General features: G+C 41.0%; 1 protein-coding gene across 3 annotated transcripts in view; it reads left to right on the top strand.

Moving 5' to 3' along the window:
* Positions 1-22,061, top strand: part of KHDRBS3 (KH RNA binding domain containing, signal transduction associated 3) — a 153,371-nt gene that overhangs the window by 78,297 nt on the left and 53,013 nt on the right. For all 3 annotated transcript variants that reach the window (XM_027560776.1, XM_027560775.1, XM_027560777.1), the window contains exons 4-5: positions 1,473-1,619; positions 12,971-13,110. In XM_027560776.1, the coding sequence (XP_027416577.1) occupies positions 1,473-1,619; positions 12,971-13,110 (287 nt within the window). The remainder of the gene's footprint in view (positions 1-1,472; positions 1,620-12,970; positions 13,111-22,061) is intronic.

The following is a 22,061-nucleotide window of genomic DNA, read 5'->3' as shown; positions in this document are numbered from 1 at the left end:
TTGCCATTCCTTTTCCAGGGCATCTTCCTGACCCAGGAATCGAACCCAGGTCTCCTGCATTGCAAGCAAATGATTTACCAGCTGAGCTATGAGGGAAGCCCTGACACCAAGTTGATTTTGCAAATTAAGTGTTGGATTACATATGATCTGTTCAGACTCACACTCATGTTGACCAGCATGGCTAAAATTCAGGTCTGTCTGGCTCCAGGTCCCCTGCCCTTTTCATGCTCTGTATTTTGATTGCATTTCTTCATGAGAATTCAAATTAGTTAACTAACAAAAGTTGGAGCCTTAGATCCAGGTTGTGTGTGCCTCTTTGGCCTCTTGGTTAATGCCAGGACCAGCAGGTGGTGTGCCAGGAATCCCTGGGCTCTCTCTGTTACAGGGTAGGTTTTTTTGGAGCGGCTTGCAGGGATTCCTGCCTTTTGGAAATCTCTCCGGTTGTAGGTTCCTACTAATCTTTCTGTGTCTGTCTGATCTTAATGTTGAGAACAAAGACTGTTAGAAGAATCTGATTCTGTAATTGTTGCTCTAATGAAGGCTTGTTGAAAAAGCTCACAAAGCAAAGTTAGTGATATGAGTCCTTTATGATCTGAGTGCCCCACCCCCCCACCTATTTTCTTACCCTGAATTTCATTGTATCAACCAAATTTTTTTTAATGTTTCTCATAATTAAATAAAATCATAGAAAATTTTTCGTTTATTTTATTCACAGTTTTCTTCTCAGATGAGTGTAGGGTTTGGCATGTGGAAATATTTTTTGAAATAATATATGAATGAGCAAATGAACATAAAAATGAATAATATTTACCTACTCATTCAGAAATATTCATTAAGCATCTACTATCTACCAAGCGCTTTTCTAGACAAAGAAGCATGCAGTAAAACAAGACAACCATGGGTTCTGCTCCATGGCAACCACTTTAAGTGGGAGAGATTAGAAAATGGACCAACAGTAAAGTATTTTAGATATTAGCGGTAAACGCACAGCGTAACCAGCGCAGACACAGGCCTGGTTGTGTGGCCAGTTTGAAGAACACAGAAGAGTTCTCTGCGGTGCCTGGGGCAGGGGTGAGCCAGCAAGGCCGGGGCGGGGGTATGGGGGTTGGTGAAGAGAGTCAAGAGGAGCACAGAGGAGTTCTCTGTGGTGCCTGGGCGGGGTGAGCCAGCAAGGCCTGGGAGTTGGGGCGGTGAAGAGAGTCAGCCGGCATGCGTGGCCTTGGCTAGACAGCAGGAGGACTCCTGGGCCAGAGGCAGGACTTGAGGCTTCCTCCCATGCAGCAGGAAGCCTGTGGAGTCTCCATAAAGGCCCTAGGAATGCCAGAATCATGTATATGTTTTAAATGTACTTCCTCGGGTGGTATTTGCTGCTGAGTGAATCTTTAGGACCACCATGTGTGAAATAAACTTCGTAGTTTTTATTTTCTTTTCTTACAATGACACCCTTTTAAACATGAGTTTTCTTTCTTCAGGAAGAAGAGTTGAGGAAAAGTGGAGAAGCAAAGTACTTCCATCTCAATGATGATCTCCACGTTCTCATTGAAGTTTTTGCACCCCCAGCAGAAGCCTATGCCCGGATGGGACATGCTCTGGAAGAAATCAAAAAGTTCCTCATTCCAGTTAGTACAGTGTTTCTTGATAATTAATTGGTACTTGAAAGTCCTCCCTTTGTTTAAAATCCTGGATAATTCTTATCAGTAATTGTTATTTGCATAGTGCTTGATCTGCTAAAGTGTCCCTGTGAACTACTTGGCATCATTCCTTCTTTTTCTGTGAGGCTAGGGATCTTGAAAGAGATGAGGCAATACAGCTCGGATGACCCAGCAAGAATGGTGAAGAGCAGTCAGTGGTATGTGTTTTGGGTCGCAGGTCCTAAGCCTTTTTGTGACACTGAAGTCACCTCACAGGTTCATTGCTATGCAGCATGAGCTCGTTGGTGCTGGCCACGAGCTGGGCGCTGTGCTTGGAGCTGGTGCGAGATGAGTGCAGCCCCGGCCTCGAGGCTGTGTGGTTTAGGGAAGGGATGGATGCAGACGATTTTTTTGTAGCGTGATTAGGGTGATGGACACGAGCAGACGAACACAGAGAGGAAGGGTGCTGTGCAGACGTTTATGTTTTGTTAACAGTGGGTGGTCTTTTAATGCTCTTCAGACACCTTGATGTTGCTGAGAATTTTAAAGAGAATATATCCTTGTTTCCACTACAAGGTTAATGCAGGCCTTCTGTATAATTTGCATGTTCTAGATTTAAAAAACAAAAACTTGGACCTGTCTAGATTAAAAAAAAATAGAAATCGAACCTCTTCAGACAGTTTACTGTAGAGAAACTGTCGCCTCCGCCAACAGCTGTCTGGGGTCAGATTGTGCTCAGCGGATGCAGTAGATTGACTTGCATACTGCAGCCTGTGTCATGATTACATTATCTGTGAGGAAACTGTCATATTTATAGGAAAGCATGTTATAAATCATGACTGCCTTGGAAGAACCAGGGCATAAGATTGAATTAAGTACTTTAATTTGGGAACTTAATATAGTTAACTTTTTATTGGTTCCGTCAAGCCAGTTAAGATGATCCTATTATTCATTTAGTTTAAAAACAAAGTTTTTGAGTGCTTTCTATTTGATAGACACGTGTAAACCAATAAATGACATAGCCCCTGCCCTTATGGGGCTTATGTAATGGGAGAGACAGGTTAGAATCAGATACTGATATAAATGACTTTAAAATTGCAACTCTGACAAGAGGAAGGAGGGGTTTATTCCCTTCCTGGTCATTCACTGTGGACTGGGGGGTGCCGGCTTAGCCAAGCAGGAGAGACTCTGTTTCCAGAGGCGGCAGCGGCAGACCTCCGCCCTGTCTCTTTCCACTCTTCCACCAAGGCATAGGTTCCAACTTCTTTCCCCTTGAACCTTAGCAGGCCAGAAGACTCTTTTGCCTAACGCAAAGTTACAAAGAATTTCTGTTGTGTTCTTCTTAACATTTTATGGTATTAACTCTCTGATTTAAGTCTGTGATCCGTTCAAAGTTAATTTTTGTGTATGGCATTAGATTTAGCATCTAAATTTATCTTTTTCTGTGTAGGTATCCAGTAGTCCCAGCACCATATACTAAAAAGACAATTCTGTTGGATTCTCGGCACCAGTATTGAAAATTAACTGCATATAAATGTATGAATTTATTTCAGGATTCTCAGTTCTGTTCAGTTGATTAATATACCTGTCCTTATGCCTGGACCATGCTCTTAATTACTTCAGCCTTAGAGCAGATTTTGAAATCCAGGTTGTGTAAGTTCTGCAACTGTGTTCTCCTTTTTCAGTTGTTTTGTCTTTTCTGGCTGCTTTGCACTTTTATGTTTCTTTTACATTTAGCTTGTGGATTTCTACCAAAAAAATTTTTTTTTCTTAGGGTTTTGATACAATAGAACCTGAAGATCACTTGGGGATAATTTCCATCTTAACAGTATTACATCTTCTGTCCATGAACTTGAAATGTCTCTCTGTTTTTTAAAAGATACTTACAATTTTTTCTCAGCTGTGTTTTATTATAGTTTTCAGAATCCAAGTCTTGCATTTCTTTTGTTAAATTTGTAAGTATTATATACTTCTTGATGTCACTGTGAATGGAACTGTTTTTCTAAATTTCATTTTCAGATGGTTGCTGGTGTATAAAAATGGAGCCGATCTTATTTGACCTTGCTGGATGTGTGTGCTAGTTTCAGAGTGTGGATGCCCACACTGATTGAGAGTGTGGATGCCCACAAGGACATGTGATCTGTGAATAAAGAAGCTTTACTTCCTTTCCTATCTGATGCCTTTCATTTTTTATTAATCTTATTGTCTTCTTTATTGCACTAACTAGAACTTTTTCAATGCTTTGTTGAATAGACGTGAAGATAGAAATCTTTTTCTTGTTTTCAGTCTTTTACTAGTAAGTGTGATATTAGCTGTAGGGTCTTTTTTATTGCAACCCTTTATCATGTTGAAGTTCTATTTCTAGTTGTTAAGAGCTTTTTTGGTTTTGTTTTTGTTTTATCACAAATGGGTATTGGATTGTGCCAGATGTTTTTTTTCTGTCCATTGAGATGATCATGTGTTTTTTCTCCTTTATTCTGTTAATCCTAGTGTGTTGCATAGTTGATTTTCAGATGTCAAGCCAACCGTGCAGTCCATGGTTAAATCCTACTTGGTTTTAGGATTTAACCAACTTGATATGTAGTCCTTTTTATATGTTGCTGGGTTTGGCTTATTAATAGTTTAAGGATTTTTACATCTATAATTGTGGGTGATATTGGTTTGTAGTACAGTATTTATATAGACAGTAACACACACATTTATTACTTTTGGTGCTGTTCATTTCTTTATACAGATATAATTGCCATATGATATGATGTTGCTTCTTTTCAGCCTGAAGGACTTCCTTTAGTCTTTTTTGTAACATAGGTCTGCTAGTAAAATTGTTCTTTTTTTCTCAAAATGTCTTTATTTCACCGATATCCTAAAGTTTAGTTTACAAGCATACTTTTTTTATTGCACTTCATTTTACTATGCCTCAGAGATACTATGTTTTTTACAAATTAAAGGTTTGTGACAACCCTGTGTCAGACAAGTCTGTTGGCGTCATTTATCCAATAACATTTATTTACTTCATGTCTCTGTCACATTTTGGTAATTCTTACAGTATCTCAAACTTTAAAAAAAATTAATTTTGTGTTTGTTATGGTGATCTGTGATCAGTGATCTCTATTACTACTATTACTTCTGGGACTCACTGAAGGCTCAAATAATGATTAGCAGTTTTTAGCAATAAAATATTTTTTAATTAAGGTAGGTACATTTTTTTTTAGACACAGTGCTATTGCATGCTAATAGACTATAGTATAGTGTTAGACATAACTTTTCTAGGCATTGAGAAGCTAAAAATTTTGTATGACTTTCTTTATTGCAATATTTGCTTTATTGCAGTGGTCTGGAACCAAACCCACAATATCTCTGAATTATACCTGTATATATTTTTTGATTGGTGATTAGGTAGTAAAAGACCATTCATCTCTTTTATAACCTCCACTATTTTTGATGGAAAGAATCATTAATTATTTTGTTCTGTACATGATCTGTTGTTTTTCTCTTGCTGCTACTCAGACTTTCTCTTTGATTTTCAACAATTTGGCTTTGGTGTACGTGTTTATCTTTCTTGTTCATTAAGCTTTTGTGGATATGTGGGTTTATGTCTTTCTTCAGACGTGGGTAGTTTTCAGCCATTGTTCCTTTAGATTTTTTTCCCACCTTACTCTTCCTCCCTTACCCCCTCAACCTCTGGATTCCCATTATGTGTATGTTGGTACATTCGATGGTGCCCCAGAGATACCTCAGACTCATTTTCCTTCGTCTGCTTTTCTCTGTTTTTCAGAGTGAACACTTTTAGTTGACTTACCTCCAAGTTCACTGATTCATTCTTGTGCCATCTCAAATCTTCTGATGAACTCCTCTAAGTAACTTTCAGTTCAGTTCAGTCGCTCAGTTGTATCTGACTCTTTGCGACCCTGTGAATCGCAGCATGCCAGGCCTCCCTGTCCATCACAACTCCCAGAGTTCACTCAAACTCATGTCCATCGAGTTGATGATGCCATCCAGCCATCTCATCCTCTGTCGTCCCCTTCTCCTCCTGCCCCCAATCCCTCCCAGCATCAGAGTCTTTTCCAATGAGTCAACTCTTTGCGTGAGGTGGCCAAAGTATTGGAGTTTTAGCTTTAGCATAATTCCTTCCAAAGAACACCCAGGACTGATCTCTTTTAGAGTGGACTGGTTGGATCTCCTTGCAGTCCAAGGGACTCTCAAGAGTCTTCTTCAACACCGCAGTTCAAAAGCATCAATTCTTCAGCGCTCAGCTTTCGCCACAGTCCAACTCTCACATCGATACATGACCACTGGAAAAACCATAGCCTTGACTAGACGGACCTTTGTTGGCAAAGTAATGTCTCAGCTTTTGAAAATGCTATTTAGGTTGGTCATAACTTTCCTTCCAAGAAGTAAGTGTCTTTTAATTTCACGGCTGCAGTTACTATCTGCAGTGATTTTGGAGCCCCCCAAAAATAAAATCTGACCCTGTTTCCCCATCTATTTCCCATGAAGTGATGGGACCAGATGCCATGATCTTCGTTTTCTGAATGTTGAGCTTTAGGCCAACTTTTTCACTCTCCTCTTTCACTTTCATCAAGAGGCTTTTGAGTTCCTCTTCACTTTCTGCCATAAGGGTGGTGTCATCTGCATATCTGAGGTTATAGTTATTTGGGGTTTTTAAAAATCTTTTTTTGCTAGTCCAGATTTGGGTCCTCTCCTGGGAAGTTTCTTCCTGCCCTGGCCATGGGTGACATTTTCCTTTGTTTACACATCTCTTAGGTTATTGGTGAGAACACCATGTTTTAGGTAATGTTTTGCAATGAGTCTGATTCCGATTCATTTTTTTCCCAGAGGGTTGTTGTTGCAGGTTTTTTCTTTTCTTTTCTTTAATAATTTAATTGGACTGAAACTTCAGTCTGTCTCCTTCATGGTCTAAAGTTTTGTTAATTTTTTTTTTCTCAATGTTATTCTTAAGCCTGGCCTTCTAGGAGTTTTCTCTGGGTTAGCATTGCTGAGAGATCGACCAGTGAGTTGTCAGAGGTTGTGCTCAAAACCTGTGTCTGTAGGGCTTTCACCCTCTGCTGATGGAACTGGCTGTCACTGGGGAGTACAGTCAGGTTCCTGTCCGCCCTGGCTTTTACTTTCTGCCAGGAGTCCTTGTATCCCCTTTGCGTGGACACACACTGTCAGGCAGAGAGCTATCAAAGCTCCCCATGGCTGGTAAACTTCTGGCTAATCTGCCAATCTTTCTGTTTGTTGCTCACGCCAGCCCAAACCTGATGATTAGACTTGCTGACTGGTCTTCTCTGGTCATTCACTCCCAGTTGCTGCTGATATTGGCAGTGCTGCTGGAGGTGAAGCGTTTTCGTTCGTGCTTTGCAGCTGAGTGAACCGCCTCCTTCTGGTTTTTGTGGTTTACCATCCTAGTGGAACTCACGCGTCATCTGGGCTGGGAGGAGGGATGGAAGCATCCTCAGACAAAATCACCACAGGCTCCCCCCGTTCTTACCTGAGACTTAGCAGTTTTTCACAAACAGATTTATTTTATTTTCCATTTATTGTATCCCTTCAATAAGTTTCCAGAGTCCTAAAATTGTTTTTAACTATTCAGTCAGCTTTTATTGTTGCTTTTTATGGAAGAGCTTTGATAAACTCCTCAGTTACCCTGCAAGTCCCGTGCTCGCTTGTAACCTTTGTTTTTAATGGGTTGTTTTGTACCTTTGTCCATATAAGCATATGCGGTTTTGCTTCATTCTTTTTAATGTCTGCATAATATTTTATATGCATGTTTTAGAATCTATTTAATTAGTCTTCAAATAATGAACATTTATTTCTTACAGATTATTATTCAAACACCGATCCCAGGATTAACCTTGAACATAAATATTAGCATATTTTGGCAAACATATCTGAAGAGTACATTTCTGGCAAAGAACCCACTGAATTTTTAATAAATTACTTTTAATGATTTTATTGAAAAACTTTTTCTGATTCTCCAGGGTAACACATTTAAATAGATTCTAAATTTATTGGCTAGAGAAATCCCATTTACACATATTTAATTAGAATTCTAATCCATTTTCTACTCTTCACAATTGATGACAGTGTTGGTGTTAGTGTTACGATAGTTTCACTTTTCAGATGGGGAGTTAAAGTGATAATTTAGTAATGACTAGTTTAAAATGTAAAATTGTAAAAATAATTTAGTCTGTAAGGTGCCACCTATGACTTGGTTTCTCTACTGATTTAAAAACATTATTTCAAAGACCAATAAAATTGTAACTAGTGTCTTGTGTGACATCAGAAGAAACAATTACATCGTGTCTAAAGAAGTTGTCGAAAATTACATAGCTGCTCTGCAGTTGGTTAAATTCAGGCTAAACCTCAGATGTGATTGACTTAGATTCCATTTTTTTGTTTGTTTTCCCTCCTAACTACATTATGTACTTTAAAATTTACTTTCACACAGATGATGTTTAAAATAAGCTTTTAATTCAACTTTTTGTGGCACCATTGTAAATCACCTAACTTTACTTAGAGCAAAGCTTTTGCTTATTTTTTTTTTTAATTTTTAATGTGTTTCTAATGGGGCCTCAGTTATGTTCTTTTTCCCTGAATCTGTTTTTAAGCACATAAAATTTTGTGTCCTGCTTTCTAACACTTCTCAATAGGGCCAATACTTAGCATTTACATAGCACATTTTATTTAGAATGTGCTTTACAAATAATTTATTAATCACACATTTTTAGTAAAATGGCAAGGAACATGTCAATAGGCTTATTTTAAAGAAGTTGAAATAACTATAGATTCACATGACTTCTGAGGTCATGATACCCCAGATAGGTTATAGAACCTGTATTACAGTAAAACCTAGAGTCAGGCCTTAGCCTCCCTGCTAACGGTGGTGACTTGGATTTTTCTTCATTTACCTTTCTTCCTCTTACTCTGCAGGTGTTAGCTGGTTATGATGTCAGCTTCATTTTTGATTGGTGTCCATATTATTTTTCTTACTTCACAGTGCTTTCTCCTACAAGTTGTTTTTTGCACTCTACTTTTGAAAAGTAAGGAAGAGAGCATTTGTTTTTTAGTCACTCAGTCATGTCCAACTCTTTGTGACCCCATGGACACGCCAGGGTTCCCTGTCCTTCATCTTCTCCCAGAACTTGCTCAAACTCATGTCCATTGAGTTGGTGATGCCATCCAACCATCTCATCTTCTGCCGTCCCCTCCTCCTCCTGGCTTCACTCTTTCCCAGCATCAGGGTCTTTTCCAGTGAGTCAGCTCTTCGCATCAGGTGGCCAAAGTATTGGAGCTTCAGCTTCAGCATTTTATATTTTAATTTGAAATAATTCAGGATACTGTCTCATCTGAGTCTTTTATTCATACTCAGATTTGCTTTATTTCTTCTGTCATCAAATCCTTCCTTCCTTCTTCAGACTGTAGTCCTTCTCTCTTCCTCTTTGTAGCAAACAACTGGGAGAAGCTGGCTCCTTTACTGTATCTGGGACTTGTTCCCATTCATTCTTCATTCTACCTGAATGAATTCTAGCTCACTCACTGTTCACCAAAATAATTATGAAGTCAGTACTGCCTCTGTAGTTAGTGAATCCCACAGAGTCAGTGCCTGGCTTCTTATTGATGTGAATGCAACACTGACTTGCTGTGACTTTTGTAGCGTGATCACCTACCTGTCCCTCTCGGGCTCTTGCCACACCTTCCTGTTGTCTTTGTGAGGTCCTCTCCCTTCTGCATGTTGGTGTTCAGAGCAGTGTCTTCAGCTCTTCTCTCGCTCTGTGATGGTTCCCACACAGCCCTGCCTGCTGCCGATGCTGTCTACAGATGGATTCTCGTGAGAGGTCCTCACAGCCACCTGCGAGCTCAGCTGTTCTTTAGGAGCACTCAGCAAAGAGAAAATGAGCCAGCTGGGAAAACCAGGCCCAGGCTTCCTGCTGTCCCTTCCCAGTGGACTTACGCAGGACTCGTTGACTCTCCCAGCAACCCCATGTGACGACACTGGACTGTTCGTTTGAACCAGGGAGGCTCCCCTGAACCTTGTGTCCAGGGTTTTCATTGCAGATCAATTCCAAAGACGTGCAGTGCCCCTGACAGATGCTCAGAGGCCAGCACCAGAATCCCCCTTTCTGAGCCACAACAGACATTCCCCATTGGTCATGTTCCTGAGACAGATTTATCTGGCCAAGTCGGTACAGCCTGACCTCAGGCCTCAGGCACATGGAAGCAGTCTTAATAGGCAGAACCCACGACAGATTCAGAGGTTCTCTGCCAAGAGCCTACCATGGGCCAGCCTTGACGACACACCCTACTCTGTAATGTGTGGGGCCTGTGTAACTCTTCCTTGCTCACTTCTGTATCCCTCTCTTTGACTTCTAAGTTTTCATTTCCTCTATCTGATTGCTATAGAATATCTCAACTTTTATATACTATAGACCATTGCAGACTCCACCTGCACAAAAGATCTAATATATTACCATATCTAATAAAATTAAGCATTATAAATAACTCCATGTCTAAACCTCTTCCCACCCTTCCTGCCATGTCCCTCCCTACTCCAGGTCATCTTTACCACATCCTGGGATTACTTAACTACTTCCACCTAATGTTTCTGCCTCCAGTGGGTTCCTCCACCCCTTTTATTATCTTTTTTGAGATATAAATCACAGCATAAAATCAACTCATATAAAATATATGATTCAGTGGTTTTTAGTATATTCCATAGTGCTACAAGCATCAACATAATCTAAATTAGAACATTTGTAGTTTTTGTGGCAAAAATACAGGGCCCACTTGATTTTTTTGATGTAGATATTCAGTTATTGCGGCACCATTTGTTGGAGACTATTGGAGAATCAATTGACTGTACTTGATATCTTTGCTCTCAGTTTTATTTCATTGATCTTTCTGTATTATTTAGGTCAGTATCATACTGTTTCGATTACTATAGCTTTACTGGAGTTTTTGAAATCAGAGCATACAGTCCTCCAACTTTGTTCTTCCTTTAGATAGTTCTGGCTATCCTAGATTCTTTGGATTTCCATGTAAATTTTAGGATCAGCTTGTCTATTGCTGCAAGAGGCCAGCTGGAATTTTAATAGGGATTTCCTTGAGTCTGTAGATCATTTGTGTATGTTGCGGGGGGGTGGGGGGAGTTATTGTCATAAAAACAATGTTGAGTCCTCCTATCCATGAATATGAGGTATCTTTCCTTTTGCTTAGAGTTTTTAAAATGTATTCCAATATTACTTTGTACTTTTCAGTATACAGATCTTACCTTTATTTTGTTAATTTACTTCTAAGTATGCTATTCTTTTTGATGCTACTCTAAATGGAATCTTTTTTTTTTATTCTTATAATGCTCATTGTTACTATAAAGAAATACAACTGATTTTTGTATATTAATCTTGTATCCTGCAACTATACTAAACTCTTTTATTGGCTCTAATGTTTTTGTGGATTCTTTGTGTTTTTCTGTATATAGGATTATGCCATCTGTAAACAGAAATTATTGTGTTTCTTCTCTTCCAATCTGAATACCATTAATCAAAAGTGGCAGAAGTATATATCCTGTCTTGTTCCTGGACTTAGGCTGACACTTTCAGTCTTTTACCATTAAATATGGTATTAGCTATGGGTTTTCTTAGTTTGTTGGGTATTTCTATAATGAAAGTATGTTGGATTCTTCAGTCAAATTTTTTCTTGGTATATTAAAAGTACTAAGTGATTTTTGTCCTTTATTCTATTATTATGGTATTATGTTAATTGATTTTCACATGGGTTAAACCAAGCTTGCAATCCTGGTATAAGTTCTGCTCGGTCCTTGTGTGTCTATTTCCTTTTTCTATTGTTCATGCTAGTGGATTTGACTTCTTAACACTTTTTCAAGAGCTGCTGCATCTATATTCCTAAGAACACTCTTTTGCAGATTTCTTGTAATATCTTTGGTTTTGGTATCAGGGCAACAATACTTACTTCATAGAATCAGTGAGGACATGTCTCCTCCTTTTTAGTTTTTGGAAGTTTGTGAAGGATCACATTAATTCTTTTTTAATTGTTTGTGGAGTTCTCCAGTGAAGCCCCACAGACTTAGGCTTTTCTTTGCAGGACTTTAAAAAATTTTTTTAGTACTAATTTAGCGTTTTTACTTGTTACTAACTGTTCGTATTTTCTATTTCTTCTCCGTCAGTTTTGATGGTTTGTGTCTTTCTTGGAATTTGTCCGTGTCATCTAAGTTATCTAACTTGTGGGCACATAGTTGTTCATAGCATTTTCAAAATATAAACCTCCTTTTCTTAAATTAAATAATTTTTAGTACCATAATTTCCAGACATTTGATGTTATATTTAAAAAGACTTAAATCTTTACTCGATTTGGTTTCTGCTTTCCTTTTCACTTTGAAGACCACTCTTCCACTCCAGACTGTTTCTTGTAGTTTAGCCATATAGCACTTATTTCAGTTCCCTGGACACACTTTTACTCTGGATTTTAAAATATACTTTTCCCTCTGTCTAGAATACTTTTCAGCATCCCTTCTGGTAACTGGTTCACTCACTCTTAGATGACATTTCTTGTAGAGAATCTACTCTTAACTGTCCATGGTTGAGTTAGATGGCCTTCCTTTTTGATCATATATACCTGAACTTTCTTTTGATTGTAAAACAGACCACACTTATGTTTATTACATGTCTTTCTTGACAATTATTGAATGGAGTTGGGGATATTATTAAGGAAAGGAGAGAAATCAAGGATAACTCCCAAAGTTTCTGAGTTGAATATTTTGAAAATAATGTAAGAGCAGGTTTTCAAGAATAAGATGATGTATTCAGTTTTGGAAATGCCGAATTTTGCGACTTGAACAATATCCAAATGAATACGTACAAAGAAACTGTGTGCATGCCCTTCTTAGTTTCAGTAAAGCTGCCGTGTTGCCTCTTTGTCTTCCCCCTTTCCCTGTCAGACTGAGTCCTTGGCTGCAGGAACCATGTGTGCTCCCCTGGGTTGTGTTAGTTGGCACATCATTTATGCTTAGTAACTACAAGTTGACTGAGTTGTAAATAGTAATATCCATATATCAGTTACATGGTATTTTAATTTTATTATAAATATTTCACTTGGAGAGTATGCCCAAGAGAAGGAGTTATGGCTGACCATAGAAAATTTTAGTTTAGGGGAAAAATACTGTTTGGGTTTTTCTCTTTACAACAATTCATTCATATATTTTCATTTCAACAGACTCAAATCTTATTTTATCTTTTTAAACTATTTTTCATACACTTTTTCTATTAAAAATTGTTTGCTTTTTGTCATAAATGCTTTGCTCTCTTCTGTTTTTTGTGTAGGACTATAATGATGAAATCAGGCAGGCACAGCTCCAGGAATTAACATATTTGAATGGTGGTTCCGAAAATGCCGATGTCCCGGTGGTTCGAGGGAAACCTACCTTACGTACAAGAGGTGTACCAACCCCAGCAATAACCAGGTAGGTGTGATTAATTGACTTGCCTTGTTGTTAGAATGTGGTGTCATGGCAACAGTTTTCCTGTTTTCTTTACTAACAGGTAAGCAGGTCTACCAGCGTGTTGGTACAAAGCCTGTGGGAATGCTTTCAGGCAATATGGTATCATATTAAGAGTATTCACTTGGACTGCAGTATTCTTGTGTTTAAATCCCTGGATCAGGAAGATCCCCAGATGGAGGAAATGGCAACCCACTCCAATGGAAAAAATCCCATGAACATAGGAAAAATTGGGAAGCATAGAAACATTGGAAAATTCCCATGAACATAGGAACCTGGCGGGCTAAAGTCTGTGGGGTTACGAAAAGTCAGACACAACTGAGCATGCACATTCCTGGGCTTAAATATGACCTGTACCACTTACTAGCTAATGAATGATAAGTTATTTAATCACTTTCATGTTATTAATCCCTTAATTCTTTAAAATGAAAGCAATAGCTTTGATGCACAAGTGGACGTCATGGAAGCTTGCTTCCTTTTGAGTGCAGATGGTATCAAGCTAGTTCAGTGCCACATCTCCAGTGGTGAGCAGTATCAGGTACCAGGTAAATGCCCCCATGCCTGTTCTCGTTTTATTTCATGTAGCTGCTCTGTGGTATCTGATACTCCAGATCTCATCTAGGCACACTGAAATGTTATTTTTGTCTCAAACTAATGATTCATGACCCCTTTAAACATGAAAAATGTTTTAATGAATTACAAGTCAGTTGAAGCAAACTGTAGATTAAGATATGACTCTCAAACCTATTTGAGCATTATTTTTAATTTTTTAATTTTTGCCCTTGAAAGAACCCCGTGGAAATTAGTCACACAGATTTTCTTTTTTTTACTAGTGACTACATATATTTTTTCAGGTAGTTTTGCATGAAATAATTTTAAATAGGCGTATTCCATATAATCAAGTGCATTTGGAGGAATAACAAGTCAGTTCCCTGGGGGGTGTTGCGGATCAGCACACTGTCAGAGCAGTTACAGACAGGTGTTATTGCAGTGTAGAATAAACACAGACCTGGGCATGGTACCAGGTGGGTTTTCTCTATAAAACAGGCTAATAATAGGATTGCTGCAGATGATATAATGAAATAATTTATGTAGCTGTTCAGTAAATGGTAAATCTCTTTCATTTCCATTTCTCCTAATGTTAAATAATTTACTTGAAATCATAAAAAATTACATATTTGCTATATTAGTTTCCTGTAGCTGTTGCAGTCAGTTACTACCAATTTGATGGCTTTAAGCAATAGAAATTGGTTACAGCTCTGGAGGCTAGATGTCTGCAGTCAGCTAAAGGAGGCCACAGCCTGGGTGTTGACAGCTCTCCCCCTGGAGGTGGTAGCAGGAATCCTTTTCTGGACCCTGCCAGCTTCTGGGCCTGTGGGCAGTCCTCGCCTTGAGTCCATATCTGCTCTCTCTCCTTCCCCTTGTCTTGCTCAGCGCCATTGGCCCGCCTTCCTTAGGGGAGCGCTTGCCTGTATTTAGAGCCCGCTTGGAGTTTCACACCTGCAAAGGCCCATTTTACCTCTTGGATGGAGAGCACAGAGCGCGGGCAAGGCCTCGCTCTAGGGGGTGCTCTGTCCCCAGATCAGACCTCTCATTGTACTGTCTGGTTGTCATGTTTTCGGTTACGTAGAAAATGCTACCTTAGGAACAGGCAGGGAGGCAGAAACTTTCTGTTCAGGGAGTGTAATGTCTAGAGAAACCCCTCCATCCACCCAGATGAAAAAAAAAAATATTCTTGATGACAACATATGCATTGCTTACCATTTTAAGCTTTTCCGTTGCCTTGGTGGTTGATATTCTTGGGTAGAATTGCTGTTCAGTTCACAGGTCAGAGCCTGTGGTTTAGTGTATGGAGTCGTGGCTGGCTGTGCTGACTGAACCCCTTCATGAGGGTACTTCTGGACTCTGCTTCCTCCCTCCATGTGACTCCATGGCACCACATCTTCCAGACGCTCTTGTTAAACAGGATTAAATTCGTGTTCCTCTAAGAGGCATACAGTGCCCTTCTGTACTGTTCTTAAGACCTGTCTCCCAACTGGTCTTATTCATTACTGTGCCGTGTTCCCTGTGTTGAGCACCTAGCCCCACCCCTGGGTGGATGTGTGTGCTCCCCGCTTCCAGACCTTTGTTCACATTGTTCTTGCATCTGCAGTCCTCTCTCCGCCGCTCACCTGTTCAAATCCTACTTGTCTGTGCAGCCAACTTACTTCAACAGGCACTCACAGAGCGCCCATTGCTGACAGTACTTCCTGAGCGTATCACAGACCTTGACTAGGTTAAGCCTCACCAACAGCCCTGTGAGGCGGGTGCTGTTCTGCTCGTCACCACGTCATGAATGAGGACAGTGGGCAGGGAACCCAGGGGGATGCGGGCAGTCTGATTCTGGAAACCTGCCTCTCTCTTTGAGCCTCCCCTTCAGTTTTCATTCAGAATCTTGTTTTTTTCTTCCACCCATTCTTCCCTTGCCATTTTTCCATAGACATTTCATTCTGTCACTTTTGTTATATTTTAATTACAGCATGATTAATACAAACTACGATGAGAAATTTGTATTTTTACTACTTTTCCTCATCAGATCATATGGTAACTTTCTGTAAGTTAATATTCATCTAACAGAATAAAAGTTAATTGATACAGAAAGTATTATGGTAGAAAATTACAAAAATCCTAAGAGTGAGACTGATTAATACACAAAAAGGTGCATGTTGTTTTGTAAGGTTGGCAAAATTGGTCTCCAGATTATGCTTTGTCCTTTCTAGTGGCCAAAGCTGAGGAAAATAGTTATAGAATTCATGATGTCTAAATGGCTAAAAACAGTCATAAAATGAAAGACAAATGTACTTACTGCATCCTCGCACTTTAGTCCTGGGACTGTTGGAAGCTCCTTGGTGGATCTTCACCACATCGAAGTCATTGGAAGTCATTTTGATTTTCGCTCTAAAATTATCCATAAATCTACTTTTCTTTGATCCTCTTTCTCATTCTGCATTCCGGCCAGACTGGTCTCCTTTCTGTTCCTCAAACAGGCCATCCCAGTCTCTCTCCGTGTCCCTGGCCTTCCTTCCTCCTTCCCGGAAGGCCTGTCTGCAGTCGCCTGCCCGCCCCTCAGCACCTTGCTCTCAGTACACCCAGGCACCTTTCCGAGAAGCCTTTGCCGTCTCCTTGTTTGAAAGGGCCACCGTGTAGCCCAGGAGCCAGTCCACACACCCTTCTTGGTTATGTAACAGCATTTATCAAACTGAATTTACCTTTCTGACTTGTTCACATTTTCATTGGTGACTCCTTCAGTTCAGTTCAGTTCAGTCGCTCAGTCGTGTCTGACTCTTTGTGACCCCATGAATCGCAGCACGCCAGGCCTCCCTGTCCATCACCAACTCCCGGAGTTCACCCAGACTCACGTCCATCAAGTCAGTGATGCCATCCAGCCATCTCATCCTCTGTCGTCCCCTTCTCCTCCTGCCCTCAATCCCTCCCAGCATCAGAGTCTTTTCCAATGTGTCAACTCTTCACATGAGGTGGCCAAAGTACTGGAGTTTCAGCTTTAGCATCATTCCTTCCAAAGAAATCCCAGGGCTGATCTCCTTCAGAATGGACTGGTTGGATCTCCTTGCAGTCCAAGGGACTCTCAAGAGTCTTCTCCAATACCACAGTTCAAAAGTATCAATTCTTTGGTGTTCAGCCTTCTTCACAGTCCAACTCTCACATCCATACATGAACCTTAAAGGACCTTGTGTCTCTAATACATGGCATATAGGACTCAGAAATAAACGTTGAGTGAATTCAGTACGTTTGCAAATTCCTTAGACTCTTCTGATGGAGTGTTGACGTTTAAGTATTGTTAGTGTAGTTCTTGTCTGCCAGGTGACTGATTTACTGTGGGAGTCGCCTGTTGGGACTGGTCACTCGGATGGCACCACTGGGGAATGTCTCAGTGGAGCAGGTCATTCCTGGAATCTTCTTGCATGTTCCCCACTGTTCTCACTTTAGGATACATTTCTGCTAAAAGATGTAAATGATCTAAAATTAAATCCTGCCATAGGGAGTAATACGTACTTTAATAAAACCTTTTCATTCAGTTTTCAGATGAGAGGACTAAACTTACGCCTTTCTTACTAGGAGATGAGCAAGTTGCTTTTTTTCCAGTCTACCCTGTGCCGACTGTGATATGTCACTTCGGTCCTTGCAAGGACCCCAGCAGAGAAGTGTCAGGGAAATTAGGATTGACGCCACTCCAGGCAAACTTTTGTTTAGTTTTATGTTTTTCTCCGCAGGGTTTCTACCCCTTGTTTTGCTGCTGCCTGGATGGTCTATGTGAGACAGATCTGAGCCCTCAAGGATGCTCCCTTCCTTCCACTCTGCAGAACATCTGGCTGGTTCTGTGTACCTTTTCCACTGGCCTTGTCTCTGACCCCTCTGGCTCTTCCCCGGAGTAGCAGGCAGTGTCTTCTCCTTGCATTTGTTACCAGAGACAGCAGGGGGAAAAAAGTGAATACAGCCTGTCTCTCTAGGTAGTAAATACACATTCTCCAGTGTTGGGTGCTGCATGTGGTGGGTTTGTTTCAACTTAGGAGATGAGGCTTACCTTATCAACTCAAGACCTTTTATCAAATGGGGGAAATTTCAGCTATGGTTTCTTCACATATTTTGCCTGCTCCTTCTCTCTTCTTTTCTTGGATGGCAGTCTCAGGTTAGATCCTCAGACTGCACTTGCCAGCCTTTGTGCCTAGTGCAGGACTCTGCAGCACACTCGCAGGCTGCCATGAGGGGTTTAAACTGTCATGGGGCCACCTCAGAGATCTGCAGCTTCCAGACGCTGTGTGAACTGTCAGCGTATGGTGATCATTTGTCGTCTTAGCATTAGATCATGCCCCACTGATATTAATGATACTGTGTTTTTATACAGCTGGCACATCAGCAGCTGCTGATAAATTCTAGCCACAGTCGCGTTGACTAGTGGGCACCACGTAACTTCTCAACCATGGGATCAGACGGGACATGGTCACCCTCATTTTCGCATCAACACTAACCTTCACGTGGTACCTATTCTCTTTTTAAAATGGATTATGAATAATATCATAGATACTGAAGATTGTTTTAGTGAGAGAAAATGATATGTTTTTCTCCACAGTAGGTGAAGTTATGAGAAATGTTATTGGGAAAACTGAATAGTTAATATATGGGCCATAAATATTTCACCAGCATATGATATGATTTACATTAATCTACCAATCTATATTAAAATGTCCTTTTTTATTATTAAGGAAAGGCTGGAAATAGGAAAAATGATCTATTTCTTTTTCTACTAAATTATAAGTTTCCAACTGGAAAAAAACCTGTTAATTTGGGATGGTATATAAATTGTTTGAGTCCCTCCTGGATTTGCCTTCTGAGGACCTTGTACCACCTGACCTGTCAGAACTGTCTCACCCCTTCCTTCCAACTGTGTCTACTGTCCGTGCCCTGGAAACCCAGGCAGTGATCAGGACACATGTGCTCCTCGCTGCAGGCAGAGGCTGGAGGACTTTCCCTGGAAATGAGCTTCTCTGCTTGTCTTGCCGTAAGCCCAGAACTATCCCTCCATCCTCACACGCACTGCCTTTCCTCCCTCGTGCTCTCTGAGTTAGTACAGCCATACTAGAGTGGATTAAGGAGAGACAGGAGAAAAGCCTGTAAAATCGCCTTAGTAGGTTTGGGGAAGACACTAACTGAGGCAAATAACATGGCAAACAATGAGAAAACTTGCAACTAGAACTTGTCTTGTAAATGCCAGCCTGGAACAGAGCACGGTTCTCCTGGTCACAGCACCAGAGCACCCTGGCTTTTCAAAAGTTTAATCAATTTTTTTCCTTTTTGAACGTGAAGTCAGTTTCTGGTGTTAGGTCATTTAATGTCACACATTTCCTGAGCTCTTTCTGTGACAGGAAGTGAACCTACACAGATGGTGACCGAGTCATTGTCCGGCTGTTCAGGGAGAGTAAGAGGAAAGTCAGAGAAGTGAGTAGTGATGGCAGACTGGCTGAAAAGAGGACGAGGGGTATGAGGAAGAGTGAAGTGAAATAGAAATGAAAATGGGGAGCGTGAGCACTGACACACTCAGGAGAGCGAAGTCATCCCGCACAGAGGGGCCAGGGCTTGAAAGCAGGAAAGTGGCGCCATATGCCTGGAATTGGAGTGTGGCTGCAGGAGAATCAGAGTCACCCGGGCCCTCCTAGTCATGGTCTCAAGGGACTTCCCTCACTAAGTCTAGTTTTCTTCATCAGTGAAATGGGGACAGAACATGGAGCACACAGTAATCCAAATCCTACTTAATTTTTTTAACTGTCCCATTGAAGCTTAGACTATGGCATAATTCCTTTTCTGGTTACTCAGAATGACCCCTCACTAAAAATTGAAGCCTGGTGGGCTGCCGTCTATGGGATCGCACAGAGTCGGACACGACTGAAGCGACTTAGCAGCAGCAGCACAGATACTTCTTACAGTTTCTCCTCCATCATCAGTTGAGCAGGAGAGTTTTCTTGTCCCTATATGGTCAAGCTGGGTCCACAGATTATTGTTTATGTGTGCAGAGAGCATGTCCTTAGGATCACTAGCTTACTGAGCTCACGCGCAGGATGTGGGGCTCATGCCACCATTGTTTCATAATTTGGGGACATGTCTCATGTTTTTTTCATGGTTTTGTTGCTCAGCAAGCCTGCTTGGTTTTGTGGTTAAGCAAACCTGCTTTCTTGGGAAATCGTTAACTTACAGGAGTCTCCCATATTTTTTCTGTGGATACTTACAATCACCTAGGGGGATTAACTGTTTAACCCCTTGTTTTGTCCCTTCACTCTGTCCCTATCAGATGAATCACAGGGGAAAGAAGAGAGATAGCCAGCAGGTTTCATAACAGGTCTGTAAGCTCTGGATCCAAGCCACACACAGCAGCACTTGAGAGCTTGCTGGACATACAGTCTCAGTCCCAGCCTAGACCTCCTGATATCGACGCTGCCCTGAGACCAGGCCCGGGTGCTCTGGGTGCTGAAGTAAAGTGTGAGAGGAGAAGCGGGCCCAGCCCCACGTGCCAGGATCTGCAGAGGTGCTCCGGGTGAGAGCTGCCCCAGTCCTCTCTTCAGAACGTCAGTCTCCCTCGCCCTCGCGGTTTCTTATGTTTAGTCTGAGGGATTGAGACCTCAGGCTGCATTTATCTTTCCCTTCTGTCTGACCTCTCATTCCCTTCTCAACCTCTGGCAAGAAAAAAAAAATCTCAATGGTTATACTTGACTCTTAGAAGCACACACCATCAGAGATGAAGAAAAGCTGTCACACATGTCAGGGATTCTATGGGAAAGTAAAGCACCCCTCAGGTCATTACTGCATCAAGGCTGATCCCCGGATGGATCTCAGAGAGTGCTTTTCTTACTGTGACACTGGCTAGACCTTGACTAGATCCACAGGCCCCTGCTATGATCAGCTAAAGGCCCTTCTCTTCCTGAGGCCCAGGCCTCACCCAGCTAATAATGCTGGAGCTGGCTTGAGCTAATTCACCAAATTCATTGTTTTGTTCTGTACTTTTGCTTCTCATAAAATATATAAACAAAAGCCAAACACCGTGATATACGTTTGTACCCTTATTCTACCACACTGCATTACTGCTGCTAAATGTATAGAAGGTCCGTACACATGCTGCTGCCGAACGTGTGAGATGAGACCTAGTGCAAGCTGTACCTTCTGCCGTCTCTCTCCTCACTCTTTGGTCCACAGCCAGAAGCACAGTATTAAGGACAGAGTCCATATAGTGATCGCCACTTAATGAGTGCCTGTTTTTGCTTGGGCACTTACTTGATATAGTTGTAACCCTCACAACTATTCCACGAGAGCTGGATCTTATTTACTGGATCAGTGGACGGGAAACCCAGGCTCAGCAACCCAGTGATGGCAGGACTAGATCTGAGTTTTGAGGCTGAGTGTGTTGGAACCCAAAGCACGGGCTTTTTCATTATATCCTAAAACCTCTTACTAACATATAAACTAAATAATTAGTTCCTAATGGATCAATAACTTTTTGTATTCATTCAAAGCACAGTTCCCAGGGAAAAAAACTTGTTTCGATTATTTTCATATCTGACCTGCAAATCCAGAAATCAAGGTCACTGTGCTGAAAAATGCAAATGCACAGAAGCATTACAATCACACACATTTGCCAGCTTATGAAACCGTGTACTCAGATGGGTTAGGTTTCTGCTTTTCCATTATCCCTATTCTGAGCAGTGCAGCACCCAGTCCTGTCTATTTGAAGCAACTTTTCACGTAAAAAATAAACGAGTTCCCATTGATTATCATTTTAAATCTCATCTCACAGACGCGTTTTCTGCTCTCACCCCATGTCGTCAGTCCTGCCAATTAGCTCTGCCCTGAGCTTGATCTGCAGCGTTGGGTGAGCGTGCACGGCGGTGCAGTGGGATGTGCATGCTGGCCGTGCCTCCGTCAAGACTTCCCCCGCCAAGAGCCTCATACAGCACTAAGGCTGTTCCGCTTCACACCCTTCCTGTGGGGTTTCAGACTCATAGAAACGAATCTTCAAAGTGTCTTTTGTAGTAAGGGTCCCGAGCTACATGCATCAAATGACTCGTCTGAAACTGTAACGGGTTCTTTAGTGTAATTCCTATAACCAGTGGGCACATAACCTAACAGTGTTGATGCCGATGGGAAAGAATTGTGAGGTTCTTAAATATAAATTTATGTTTTCAATTTAAAAGACCTGAAGTTATACAGTCAAAAATATTGAATATTTTGTGATTGATATAGTGCCTTGGATGACAGGGATGGGATATGAGATAAAGAAGCAGGAGCCTTAATTAGTTTGATTATACAAGGAATGACTGACATAGCACATGTAGTCATGTGTCAGATGTACCAGAAGTAGAAACTATTCTCTA

Source organism: Bos indicus x Bos taurus, chromosome 14 (assembly GCF_003369695.1).
Source record: "Bos indicus x Bos taurus breed Angus x Brahman F1 hybrid chromosome 14, Bos_hybrid_MaternalHap_v2.0, whole genome shotgun sequence".
Classification (NCBI taxonomy): domain Eukaryota; kingdom Metazoa; phylum Chordata; class Mammalia; order Artiodactyla; family Bovidae; genus Bos; species Bos indicus x Bos taurus.
Note: the sequence above shows the minus strand (reverse complement) of the source record. Positions and strands in the feature narration are given on the sequence as shown.